Here is a 14,065-nt window from a genome sequence, read left to right as displayed (position 1 = left end):
TCTGAAAAGCAACCATAAACCTGTAAACATCTCAGGTGTATTAATATAAGATACTGGGTTATTAAACAAAACTACAAATCCCACAAAGAGAGTGGCACCAGAGCGGTCACGTGACTCGGTCTCGAGCGCGATGTCAGCTGATCGCTGTTGAGCTGAGTTCAGTGCAGGAGTGAGGAGCTCGCGGTTGAGATGTCTTTAAGGTACAGTAGTGTTTAAACAGTTCAGCGGCTTTTTCTGCAGAGTTTAATATTATAAACGAATGTGTTTTTTGTTTATGACGAGTTTTGTACTGTATTTATGTAGTATGTTGAGTTTTTATGGTGTTTTGCAAGAGGTTTATTTGAATTATCCTGTCCACCTTAAATGACTAGCGGTTTCATTCAGCACCAGTTAAGGTGGACCGGAAAATTCAAAAAAGAAGAAATAGGTCAGCTGTTTTAATTTGCATTTTTGAATGTTTCTCGACGTTTCTCTGCAAACTGCACCAAACCACTTAGATAAATCTCAAATTAAAGACATATTACATTTAATCGAATACATTTACAGAGATGTACAATTCGTTACTTGCACATTTTGCACATTTTTTGGTTTCAGTTCCCTTCTGGCGTAAGAGTTTTTAGCTGAAACCAGCAATTATTGCTTTTGTTTTTCTTGACGTTAGTGAGACTAAAGTGAACAACCTCAAAAATGATTGTTGTAGCTAGTTCTCTTATTTCTCTTATTCATGATAAAGCAGAAGGCTTCTGAGGAAAATACAGCTCTGAAAAAAAGGAAGTGACCACTATGTGTAATATTTTTGTTTTATACTATAAACTATGGACAAAATTTCTCCCAAATTCCAAATTAAAATGGTAATTTAAAGGATTTATTTGCAGAAACTGAGAAATGGCTGAAATAAAAAAAAGATGCTGAGCTTTCAGACCTCAAACAATGCAAAAAAACAAGTTCATATTCATAAAGTTTTAAGAGTTCGGAAATCAATATTTGGTGGAATATCCCTGGTTTTTCATCAAAGTTTTCATGCATCTTGGCATGTTCTTCTCCACCAGTCTTACACACTGCTTTTGGATAACTTTATGCCACTCCTGGTGCAAAAATCCAAGCAGTTTATCTGGGTTTGATGGCTTGTGATCATCCATCTTCCTCTTAATTTTATTACAGAGGTTTTCAATTTGGTAAAATCGAAAAAGCTTATTGTTTTTAATAACTGTATTTGCAGTCATGTTCCCACAACAAGAAAAAAGCACGAATGAGCTGCTCACTTCATTTTTCTGAGAATTATTTTATTTTATTTTATATTTTAAAGAATTTTGCCTCAATATGCATAAATGAGTCTTGGCTCTTATGGGTTAGGGCTGATTTTCCAGAGAGTCGTTAAGCGTAAGTTCTGCTCCAGTTATTTTGTCATAACTCATGTCAGTAAAAACAACCCTGTATAAAGATGGTCTGCAGTTTTTATGAAACATATTAATGCTTTACTCTATGCCCTTCTAGCGTCCAGCCCATCCAGTGGACCTTAGATTACAAGGACTCAAAGTAAGTGATTAAGAGAGCAGAGGTCTGTTATCTTCAAAGGTTTCATAATCACCTCTCCTTAGACTTCACCCTCAGCTATCAGATCAGAAGTAGCTGAAGAGTGTGTAAAGATTCACCTTCAAGTGTTTCTGTTTTTCCACTGCCATTCATTAATCCTCACAGTATTATGTATCAATCTGCCTGTGCAGTACTGAGGCTCAGATCACAGTGTTTTATCACATGCTGACATTTTACATTTGTAACATATTAGAAAATAGAACAAAATATATTTACAAAAGTTTGTCAGATACTTCAGGTCACCTTGTGAATGTTAAGTGCGGTGGGAAAAAGCCTGACAGTTCAGGGTATCAAACCGGTGACCCTCTGGTCTCTAAACATTAGGGATGTGTAATGAGTCTTTATTTTTTAAATATTTTTAATCTTTACATGCAAACTATGATAAACATTGACACTGTGTTTTACTGTGATAATCAGTTCAGTATTGCAAAATGTAGTATTGTGGCAGATAAGTGTATCTGTATTTTCTTACACCCATATTAACCATTAGACCATGGCTGTATAACAGTTAATGATGCAATATTTAAGAATTTGTTTTTTTTATTCCGTGTTTAAGCTAAAAAAAAAAAGTATGTGCTTTTAGCCTGTATTGAGTGTGTGTGTAATGTGCTGTGCCTCTGTGTTGTTCACAGCTATGATGGCATCCTTCTGGTGGCTGAGAACATTGACAGCCTCCCCACAGAGCTGGAGGATCTGAAAGCTGCTCTGCAGGACTATGGGGCAGTGAGTTTAACAGACAGAGATGCACAGGAAGCTTTACTCCTACATTCTGCGATTGTTTCCTGAACAGTAAAATTTGGCTGTGCTCTGGTTTCAAGACTAGGTCAAGACTAAGCTTACACTGTAGTCAAGAGTGGCTGGTTTACCAAAAGTATGAAATATTTCAAGTTAAGATTAATTGAAATAATGGCATAAAAAAATCTTTTGTTTTGTAGAATATTTGGTATTGTCTAATTAATCCTTCGTTTTTGCATGATTATCTGAAACATCAATTCTCATTTGGTGGGTCTTGGACACGATATGGGCAGGTCATGGACAGCTTGTAAAAAAAATCAAAATTTGATTTTTAATTTGGGGGGGGGGAGAGACAGAGAGAGTTTCATACTAACATACTCTGAATGCAGAGAAATGTCTATTTTTGTGACCTTTTTTATTTTGTGTAGTTTTAAATGTTTTTATTTTGCTGTAGTAACTCTTTTTTACATGTAGTTGTCATGTTCCCCCTCATATTCTTAATGAAACATTTTAAATTCACTTCGCATGTGTATGTATGTTTAAATGTTTTTTTAAAGGCTATTTTTCAAAAGTACATTTATTTGGTTTGTATTCTATAAAAGTAGGTCATGACTTAATGGCCATATTTACTAAAATGGACTAAAACTGGATCACAAACTTCTGACTGATGAATTGTGTTCACTCCTGTATCCACATTTATACGTTTCCTTTTTGAAGACCATCATGCAAATTTCTTCTCTTCTGCAGGTGGACAGTGGACTAGGAGAGGAAGTAGTGGTGCTAAAGGTTCCTCAGTTACCAGGGAACAGGCTGGTGTTTGCCCCCACTGGGCCAGTCAATCGGGACTACGATGATGTCAGACGGTTTAGTGATGCTGCTGCAAATGGAATTAAGAGGTTAGTAAGAGGGCATATAGCATAAAGCTGTAGAGAGTATGATTGTTATTGCAGTGTAACTGATTTACTATGTCTGGATGGAAATTGGAAATATCTAAAATTGGTGAGAAATTAAAAAAGAGGTGTCACATGACTTACTCTTTTGCTGTATCAGATATCTTTTATTTTGAGACATTTAAATCGACTCATAAAACATGTGCTCCTATTTTTGATTGGTTGCAATAAATTCTGCTGAATAAGAACAGCACTGACTCACACTGACTTAGACTCACACTTCTACGGTCATATGATGTGTGGGTGGGTGTGTGGGTGTGCATGTGTATGTAGAAGATGTTTTGACATAATGTGAATCTAGAAGAATCTTATCAGATTTCATGATAAACCAATGAAAGAAATGCTCAGAATTACTTTTTTCTCTTTCCTGTAAAATAATTTGGACATTCCTGATTTGGTGACATTAAACATGGAAATATTGATCATCTATGAGTTCTAAACCAATATTTGTAGAATATGTAAAACTAATACAGTTTGTGGAGTAAAGAGAGGAAAGATTTTTAACACCACTAACTGGATCTCCCTCAAGAGTACAATTTTTAGTCCATACAGTGAGTAGCTATTAACACAGCAATACAGCAGAGCTAACAGCACGAACCACACATCACAGCACAGTCCACCAAAATAGTCCACCAAAAGTACAGCAGAAAATTTTAAGGAATCGCATGCAAGGTAATGGCGTTTTAGCTCAAGATAAGCAGCCATTTTTGGTTGTATTTCCACTTTGATCTCCACAGTGAGCAGCTGGTGTTTGAGTTTTCAGAAACTTAAGTTTATTATAAAGTAGAATATTTCACCTTAAAGAGTTCTTGAATTACACCTCAGGTTTGAGCACATCCAATCTGGAAAACCAGTCTTCGATCTTTAAACTAGCTTACAAAAATCTAATCTAAATTTATAAATGTATAATGTTATAAATGTAAATAGTTATAAGTGTGTATAAGGTGCCTAAAACGTTTGCACAGTGTGTAGCTCTGTTTGGCCACAGCTTTGGGAAATACAGAGAATTGAGTAGTTATAGTAGCAGTTTGGCTCTCCTGTTTAAAGCCATTATTTGGCAATTCAATACTGCACTCTGAAGCTTTTGTAGCTCAGTTTGGAAATGAAGGGTGTCCAGCATTCGCCTCAGATTTCAGTCTAAAGCTTGAGCTTTTGTTTCCTCAGGGCTCTGAAAGCAGGTATGCAGCGCCCTCTCCTGGTGTGTTCTCAACATTCCAGTTATGAGAACAGCACGCTGGTGGCTGTACTGGGAGCTTTACAGGTTCTCTACATGGTGAGGCTTTCTTGTCAATATGCTGTTATAACTGTGTGTGTGTACTAAAGTTTAATTAGTGTAAAACATGTTTATCATGGATTAATAAGATCAATAGAATGAAAGGGTATTGAAACCTTCTGGTACTGACTGGACTGCTTCAGTGCTACTGAATTATGAAATTTTAGTACCTCATTAGTTAGTCTCATCAGCCAATAATTATGCTTGTGCCAAAATGTAGACTGCTGTTTCGCCATTAATGCCATTGTTTTTTTGGCAAGAGAACATTTACAGTCTGTACATACACTTACTGTTGCTTACTTTAAATTACTATATTTAAATATACCCCGGTAGATTAGCCTCAGTGTGTACTACAATTCCAGTAATACAATTTCTAAGCTTGTCACTCTTCTCACTACTCGAGTTTTTTGACATAAGCTATTAGAAAAAAAAAATAAAGAATACCCAGTCCTATGTCTATTTACTGTTATTTTATTCCTAATGAATGCCTCTATCTGTGTGTTTCTTTGTTTGAGGTAGCCTTTGGAGATAAGGGAAGTGAAATCATCCCCTAATAAAGTGAAAGTGCTTGGTGTGTGGGTGAAGGAGCAGGCTCAGGGGCAGCGCATCACTGAACTGGCTTCTGCTCTGGAGAGTGGGAGGTGAGTGTGTGTTTATACTGGAGGGAGATAAGCTAGTAGAAAAGAGCTACTTTTTAAAGTAAGAACAAAGCTTTTTTATGACCAAACTAAGCTAAAATATTTTTTGGAGTTGCCCCTGCGTCATTCCACTCTTCACCATATTCTAAGCAATAAGGTTTATATAGAAGACGAACATTCAACTTACTCAAGAAGTTATTAAAGTAATCAAAATGATTTTTTAAATATTTTATCTTTGTTTGTTTGTTGTATTATGTGCTTATGTTTAAATTAGCTTTTATAACCTAGATTTGTGTATCGGGACATTGGTGGCTCTGACCCAGAGCGCATGGCAGCACCGCGTGTGGCTGAATATGTCAAGGAGGTCTTCAAGAACACACCTGTGCAGGTTAATACATCACTCTGACATGCATCTCAAGCACCTCTGGAATGGAGGTTCAGAATCAGGGGTGTAACGACAATCTTTCAACCCAGTTGTAATTCATTATTCAATAGTATGTTAAAACAATGCAGCTGTCAGTGCGTCACTGACACACAAAATGATCTCCAAAAATATATCCAAAAAGTCTCTGAAATGACATCGTTACAGAAAAAGGAAACCTTTTCATTAAAAATATATCCATTGAAATTGAAAATTGGTATGATAATTTTGGATCGTATCAATTGGTGTTCGTACTGACAAAATTAAAAAATGACATTGTTTTAAAAATGGAGATACATGGCCTTGATACAATTTGTGATAGTGTATACTGAGTTTTATACAGATGTTATATAATTTTTGTAAACACTGCAACAAATTATACCTAATTATCTCTCTCCGTGTCTTTTTCTCTCTTAGGTGAAAGTAGTGGATGATTTAAACACTCTAGAGAAGGAATACCCCTGCTTGGCTGCAGTTAATCGATGTGCCAATAGTAAGATTTTAAATCTTTTGTGAAAAAAAAATAATAATAATAATAATAAATAAAAAAAAATAGTGTGTTGTTTTTTCTTCATTTATTACTGACACTTTCTGTCTGGTTCTGTGTGTGTAAAACAGATGTGCCACGTCATCAGGCCCGAGTGATTCACCTCGAGTACCGTGGGGAGGGACCCATTACGCAGACACTCATGGTGGTGGGAAAGGTACATAAACAGACTGAAATAAGTGTTTTGGACTGCAGTTTTTAATATGATGTTTTTCCAAGTGAAATGCAGCCTAAAGCAGAAGGTCAATAGCCTGCAGTTTTGTTGAACATCTGATTTTGTCTATGGTTGTCTGTATTATTTGTACATGTTTTGCAAATACAGATTAGACATTAATGTAGGACCAGGCAGGGGCGCAACTACATACCGGGGGGGGGGGAAACGTTTTACATTCCTCAAGTTTAAAATCGCCAGCGACCTGTCATTACTTTCCCACTGCGCTCCGCAAACCAGCAAGCTGATTGGCTGTTTCTCCGGAGAGGAAATTTATTTGGGGCTTTGAGGCTGCATACCCCCTTTTTGCGCCACTGGGACCAGGTTCCAAAAGAATAAAAAAAAATATGGCATTAAAATTCAATTTAAAGTCTGAACTTTTTCATGATAACTCTGCTGCAGGGCATTACCTATGACACCGGTGGAGCAGATATTAAGGCCGGCGGCATCATGGCTGGAATGCACAGAGATAAGTGTGGATCTGCTGCTGTGGCTGGATTCTTCCAGGTAATGGAACACATCCTCATACATAAATTGCCATGAGAACACATGTAGAGATCTGTTTTTCCCTTTTAATCCTAATATGTAACTAACTGTACAACTAATTACAGTAGTTATGAGTGAGAGAAACTGAAATGAAGACCAACATAAAGTCAGCTCCACTAAATACTCTACATTTATTAATGTAAATGATGTTGCTTGTGGACTGTGATATTACTCTTTAAGAAGTACTAACAGTACAGATTCATACTGGATTAAAATCCTTCACATATATTCCTGCTAGTCTGTAAAATTTACACTTACACTACAGATTTGTAATGGATTAAAATGCTTTACAGATTGTAAAAAAAAAACTATGCATACACTGTAAATTCATACTAGATAATAAACACAAAAATAAAACAGAAATATTACTGATAGACTGTAAAAACTACAGCTACACTGCAGATTCATAAAATTACAAATATTTTTTGTCAGATTGTTAACCTACCCTTACACAGCATATTCATACTGGAATAAAATACTTCATACAAACTTTACTGACAGACTGTAAAAACTTCAACTGCACTGCATATTCATACTGGATTAAAAATACTAATATTTCTGTCAGACTATAAATACTTTGTAAAGTATTTTTAATCCAGTATGATTTGGCAGTGTAAGGGGTTATGTCCAGAATCATACTTGAGTAAAAATACTTTACAAACATTATAAAATGTATGTCTGCATAAAAAATACACCTGCACTGCAGACTCATACTGAATGAGGATCCATTTTATTCATTCATTCATTTATTTTATTTTTCAGATTTTGGCCAAATTGAAGCCCAAACATTTGAAGGTTGTGGGTGCCATGGCAATGGTGCGCAACAGCGTTGGATCAGGTAAGCAGTGCCTGTAGAGAGTGTTGCTTAGACAGGTTGGTTCTGATTCTAAATTTGAAGCCATTACTCTATGCGCTCACATTCATTGAGTTCTGTATTAATTCAGTTATTAAAACTAGTGTGTTGGGCGCCAAGTGGTCCAGCGGTCTAAAGCACCACCACTATGAGCTAGGGGTGTCACGATTCTCTAAATCCTCGATTCGATTTCATTTTCGATTTGAGGGTCACGATTCGATTCGATTCTCGATTTTCTTGTTTTTTTTTCTTGTTATTATTTTATGCCTCATAAAATTTAAATAATATATTTATTATTATTATTATTATTATTATAAATATTATAAATATTATTATTATTATTTATTAAGATATATATGGTAATGCCATCTAGTGACTTTTTTTGGTAGCAACAGTGTGCACTATTAAAACAAGCAGTTTATCAGAGCTGTGTGTGGATGGCTGGTGAAACTGCTCATTACATGAAGCTGCAGTTCTTCATCAAACCACTAGTCGGAGCTGCAGCAGCACAAGCCCCGCTCTCTTCACTCAGTCACTACTTCAGTACAGCCCAGCCACGGGCTACAGAGCTCAGCCAGTCCGTTTTTACTGTTTCTGTAAACAAATAAAGGTTTTAACCCCACTAACCGGGTAATACAGCTCACTACAGTTCATCTTTCAGCCCAAGCAGCTAACAGCAGCAGGTTAGAACAGCCGACACGGAGGCACTGCTCGGATTACATTATAAACAGGTCAGTTAGCGCGCTGCTAACCTCAGGATGTTTATAACTACGGAGTTTAGTGGACACACCACGGCCGCCAGGTAAGTCTTTTAAAGGCTACTGAAGACTATTAAAGGCTATTAGAGTGTAACCCCTGGCTCCCAGGGGTTACAAGAGGTTATTGAAAGCATTATTGGGGGGCAGAAATCAGTACAGGCTGGTTAGATAAGTGATGTGGGTATTGTCTTATAAATATTTACACATAACTTATATCTCTCCTGAAAAGCTTTTATTTTAGTCAGAAACACGCTTGTGTTTACTTTATCTGAGAGAAAGATGTTTTTTTAATTCAATGGAAAGCAACAGGTGTAGTCAATTATAAGTTTAAGATTTTTAATCCACCTCACTGTGATCTATAGTCAGTGTTCTCAAGTCACACTGACACACGCATTTCAGCGAGTTCACACGCTCTCACCTGCGCGCACCCACCCCTCCGTTAGATACAGATACAAAACCTGCGCGCCCAACCCCCGCCCCCCCTCCCCCGTTGGACAGATAAAAACAGTGATCACACTCCCGCCGACTGCGCTCATGCAGCGGCTCTCTATTTAAATGAATAGGATGCGCTGTGTTGGTGCCGCGCCATTTGCGTAGCGCGCTGCGCTATTTGCGTAGCGCGCGCGGGAGGGATCGTCGATCCTCTTTTTGACTTCGATACTCGAGATCGTGACCTCATTTCGATTCGATTTCGATAAAATATCGAGATCGTGACACCCCTACTATGAGCGGTAGGTCGCTGGTTCGAACCCCTGCTCATGCAGCTTTGGGTGGACAGATGGCGCTCTCTCCCCTCATCACTGAATGGTGATGTCCGCAGCACAGTGTGTCTGTGAGCTGATGTATCGAAACCGAGTCACTGCGCGATCATAAGCAGCAGCTTGAAAAGAGGTGGTGGCTGACTTCACATGTATCGGAGGAGGCATGTGTTAGTCTTCACCCTCCTGTTGGGGCATTACTCCTGCTAGAGGGAGTCATAATGAGTGGGTTGGGTAATTGGCTGAGCAAAAATTGGGGAGAAAATGGGGGACATTTTTTTAAATAAACGTATTTAAAAAAAAAAAAAAAAAAAATCACTAAGGTGTCCATAGAATAAACTTTGACGGCCATATTTCTTGACGATCATAGTCCTCTGTTAATGATCTGCATTGTTTAGAGTAGGAGGTTGATCATTTGTGTAATCAATAATAAGAATGAGTCATTAGATAAGATAATTAGATTAGATAATCATTTTTTTTTTATTAAACATTGGTATGTTTTTGTGTTTTCAGACTGCTACGTAGCTGATGAGCTGATTGTGTCTCGAGCGGGTCGACGAGTGCGTGTTGGTAACACAGATGCTGAAGGTCGTATGGTTATGGTAGACCTGCTCTGTGAGATGAAGGAGAAGGTAAACAGTGTAGATTATAAAGTGTTGATATAATTAGCCCTGTCACAATAACGTTTTTGTTTGGATCATTTATGGTTCCAGGAATTATTACATATATTATAATTATACAATCTGGATGAATTAGGAAGTGTGTGTAAGGATATATTTTCTTTAGGCAGTGAATGAAGTCTCTCCACATCTGTTCACCATTGCCACCCTGACTGGTCATGCCATTCGTGCCATGGGGCCAAACTACTCTGTGAGTGTACACGTGAACACACACACACACACGTAAACCTTGTACTATGCATTATGCTGACAGTAGGTCTTAGTAAGCCTGCTTCTGCTGCATGTTCCTCAATATACCTTGTGATTTGTTTGAAATTGGTTTTGAAATTAATTTTAAGATTAGATTGAATGTAATAAGTGTCTGTCTCATCAGATTATCCTGGATAATGGAGCTGCTCGCCGTGCAGAAAACGCCTTACAGTGGCAGAGAGGTAAGACGACAAAGAATGTTTTACCACTGAAGTTGTGTTGTCATTCTGTAGTCAGCGCCATGTTGTTTATTCCCATATTTGGGATTCCGTGTCTTAGTGGTTCTGGCCTATGGAAAAAATAAATGGGCTTTTCAAAAGCATGCCTCTATCACATTCTGTGGTAAATAATTATTTTCAGAACCCTGTATGTTTAATTCTGGGTAGATTATCCTCCTGAACATCACTGGATCCTCTGATTTTTTTTTAATTATTTAAGAATCGTAATGAAAATAATTCTAACTTTGAGCTAATGCTACAGCGCAGTGAACTGACCTCACCGCTCAGTGGCAGTTTTTTAAAGCTTATTTATTTTCCTCATAGTCAAAAACTGCTTAGACATGGAAGCCAAATATTGGCATACGAGGACTACAGAATGTAGCACGACTGCAGTGGTCTATAGAACAGAAGTTTCTGAAGCACTATGCCAAATGTCAGGCATAAAACTGCCCAGTATAGAGCTGTGGAGGGTAATGATCACCCAACTTCCTAACTTTACTAGTGCCATGTTTACACAGCTTCGTACTTCTTATGTGAAGTGCCAGAGATTGGTTACATTTAAGATGATGTGTAAAAAAATTAAAATAAACAACTGATTTGGTAAGAAAATCAGATTTGGGCCATTTTCACCTGCTGTGTGAACACTCTTGTAGCTGCATGCGATTAAATCCTTACAGCAATGTTCCACAATTTAGTAGAAAGCTCTAGACAGTAGAAAAATCCTAAAAACAGTTAAATCAGCAGAAGAAACTATGAATACGCAGGTGTCTCAATACTTAGTGTGTTTGTGTTTCAGCGGGTGAGGTTCTGGGTGATTTGTTTGAAGTGTCCACTATCCGCCGCGAGGATTATGATTTCCACAGAGGGAAATCTGAGTATGAGGAGATTCTGCAGTCCAATAATCTGCCCTCATCTGCCACGCCCCGTGGACACCAGACCCCTGCTGCCTTTCTAATCATGGCTTCTGGCCTGGACAAGGTATCCCACACACAAAAAAACAAAAAAACAAAACACACATACACACAAAGCAATATACCTGCACAATATAAATTATTTTTGTTACATTGTGTTGATTCATCACAACACCCCCAATAACACTACTGCTACTACAGGATGCTGACAGTATTTTGTTTTTAACTATTAGATTTTAGTTCTTTCTTTTTTCCAAACCATTACGTGGCAGGCCACAAAACAAAAAATCTGTTTTGGAAAATGAAGTGTAAAAGGATGGAGTGCTACAGACTAGTAGCTCTCCAGCCCAGAGGGTTGTTGAATCCAATTGCAGATCAGTTGATCTGATGTGAAAATGTAGATCATAAAATGACAATTGACATATTTCACTTTCTTCTTCCTTTTCTTTTTTCTTAGCATGGAGTCGACTCTGACAGACCCCTGCCCTACTCCCACATCGACATTGCAGGATCCAGCGGGCCCTTCCCAGGAGTCCCCACCGGGGCCCCTATCCTGACAATGGCAACCAAGTACATCCTCCAGCATTGAGATGCCACCCATTAACTATTCTGTCCATTTATCCACAAATCCTTCCATTTTGTCCTGACGCATGTGTGCAGATTTAAAGTCAGTCCTTCCACAGGGGAATGACTGCTGTGTCTCTGGGATTTATAACTGATTGTTACTGTAATTTCACCCTCTCTTACCACCTCACTTTCTCAGAAGCTTCTCAGGTTCTCAAATCAACTTTATTTGTAAAACCAGAACAATATCTTTCACTCTTCATTCATCTGTTGGTCCATTTAGTTAATGTCCATCCATTCATCCTTTTGTATGCTTTTACTCCATCCTTCAAAAGTCACATCCCTCCAGAGTCTCCTAACTGCCGTCCTGAATTTGGAGACACATCCAGCCTGATAATTTCCCTCACAGGCTTTCTGATCTTTTTCAGTATTGCTTCCATCAGCCTTACATTTTCTAAGCCTGTTTAAAGGGGGTGTGGTACAGGTCAGTGCTGGACTAAGCTGTTTTTTTTTAACAGTCCGTGAAGTCAAGAACATGTTTCAGTCTAAAATTGTGGAATAAATCTCATTAAGCAAGCAAACAAGGCTTGATTTTCATTTTCTTACTGTCTGGTTGTTTTTTATTTGCTATTTAAGCTTAAGTGAAAGCATGTTGAAATAGCAGCTATAAGAATAAGTTAGCATTGAACAAATCACCACGATAATCCCCACTAGCTTTCATATAGTCGTGCCCACATTAGAATTGTGTGTAAATTTTGCTTTAACTATCATTTTATTATATCATTTTTTTTTTTATAAAAGTACCACAAGACTCTTATTTATGACCTCTATGGTTTAGCTCTGGGACATACTGGCTTATAGACATGTCCCCTTGAATACACGTGAAAAACTTGGAACTTTAATATGTGGTGGTTTTCTTTTTAGTCGCTCTAGTCCGGTTATACAGACTCTCAGTCTAGCTTTCTACACTTCTGGCCCCATGTTTTGTTATGTGTGTTTTATGGAGGCAGACAACAGACACCAGTCATTCCTAAATTTCTTTTGGGATAAATAAAGTGTCTTTCTGTCTGTCTGTCTATCATGATGCAAGGAGTTACAACTACTGGGACACTTTTCATTACACGCTACTACTCAAAAGGGCATATTGATCTCATAACATGACACCTAGGAGCAAAATGGAGAAACTTTACATTAACACTGGGACATGATTTGATTTTTGAATAAGGTGAATCAAGTCTTGTGGTGCTCACAGAGACATGGCTTCACCAGGATATTCACAGCTCCTTGTTTAAACTGGATGGATTTTCCCTTATTTGTGCTGATAGTAATGAATCGTCGAAAGGATAAAGTTGGAGGCGTTTGTAAGTGTACATTAGGGGTGATATGGCCCTAAAATAATATCACAGTATTTTACAGAATTATTATTGCATACCATATGATATGTCACACACCTAACTGAGATCTTAAAAAATACAATATTTTTTTTATTTGTAACAGAAGTCAATTATTATACTAATAATGCACTAATATTTTCGTGTATACAGGATTAAAGTAAAATAAATGATAATGGACAGATATAATCTGTCTCTAGTAGATAAAGGGAAATGAGAACAGTGTTCATTTTTCTTTTGCTAAAAACAGCAAATATAGTAGTACCCTGAAGTGATAATATAGGGTTGGGTGATATAGTTTAATATTCAAAAATGTTGCCAATATTATTGCGTTCTATACAATACACCAGAGCAGTGGCGGACTTAGCAATTTGGGGGCTCAAGGCGAATTTAGCTAGGGGGCCCATCAACATTAATATGCGAGAAATAGGGTTGTGCCGATGGATGATATCATCGTCCATCCTCATTTATGACCCAACATCGTGATGGATGGTAACCATCACGATGCCACACTCACTGTTTTTTTTTTTTTCAGAAACTTTAGGTCTCCTTCACCTAAAACTTTAGCAGGGATTGTACAAAAAAAGATCAAATCAGGTATATAACTTAAATGAATTAGAGTCAGGGATGAAAATTAAAATACCCTACTGCTACAAATATGCCTAATTGGCATATTATTCTATTATTTATTATTATTCTATTATTATTCTATTATTATTATACTATTATTATTTATATCTAGTTTACAGCTTGTCTTCGTTTTTTCTAC

At 37.4% G+C, this 14,065-nt stretch overlaps 1 protein-coding gene across 1 annotated transcript; it reads left to right on the top strand.

Annotated features, from left to right (window-relative positions):
• The first annotated feature begins 109 nt into the window (after window positions 1–109).
• On the top strand, window positions 110–12,506 carry zgc:152830 (uncharacterized protein LOC767682 homolog). Its single transcript, XM_049485653.1, has 16 exons — window positions 110–200; window positions 1,495–1,536; window positions 2,226–2,316; window positions 3,076–3,224; window positions 4,443–4,551; window positions 5,071–5,192; window positions 5,478–5,577; window positions 6,028–6,103; window positions 6,229–6,314; window positions 6,771–6,875; window positions 7,677–7,752; window positions 9,797–9,915; window positions 10,070–10,153; window positions 10,337–10,394; window positions 11,227–11,408; window positions 11,799–12,506. The coding sequence occupies exons 1-16, from the start codon at window positions 190–192 to the stop codon at window positions 11,928–11,930; spliced, it is 1,542 nt and encodes a 513-aa protein (XP_049341610.1). The 5' UTR covers window positions 110–189; the 3' UTR covers window positions 11,931–12,506.
• Window positions 12,507–14,065: the final 1,559 nt, after the last annotated feature.

This window comes from Astyanax mexicanus, chromosome 12 (assembly GCF_023375975.1).
Source record: "Astyanax mexicanus isolate ESR-SI-001 chromosome 12, AstMex3_surface, whole genome shotgun sequence".
Taxonomy (NCBI): domain Eukaryota; kingdom Metazoa; phylum Chordata; class Actinopteri; order Characiformes; family Acestrorhamphidae; genus Astyanax; species Astyanax mexicanus.
This window is presented reverse-complemented; position numbering and strand designations above follow the sequence as displayed.

Bases quoted from the DNA above. Each gene is read 5' to 3' on its own strand.
- zgc:152830 (XM_049485653.1), top strand. The intron at 4,552-5,070 runs GTGAGGCTTTCT...TGTTTGAGGTAG, and splicing joins CTTTACAGGTTCTCTACATG to CCTTTGGAGATAAGGGAAGT. The intron at 10,154-10,336 runs GTGAGTGTACAC...CTGTCTCATCAG, and splicing joins CCATGGGGCCAAACTACTCT to ATTATCCTGGATAATGGAGC.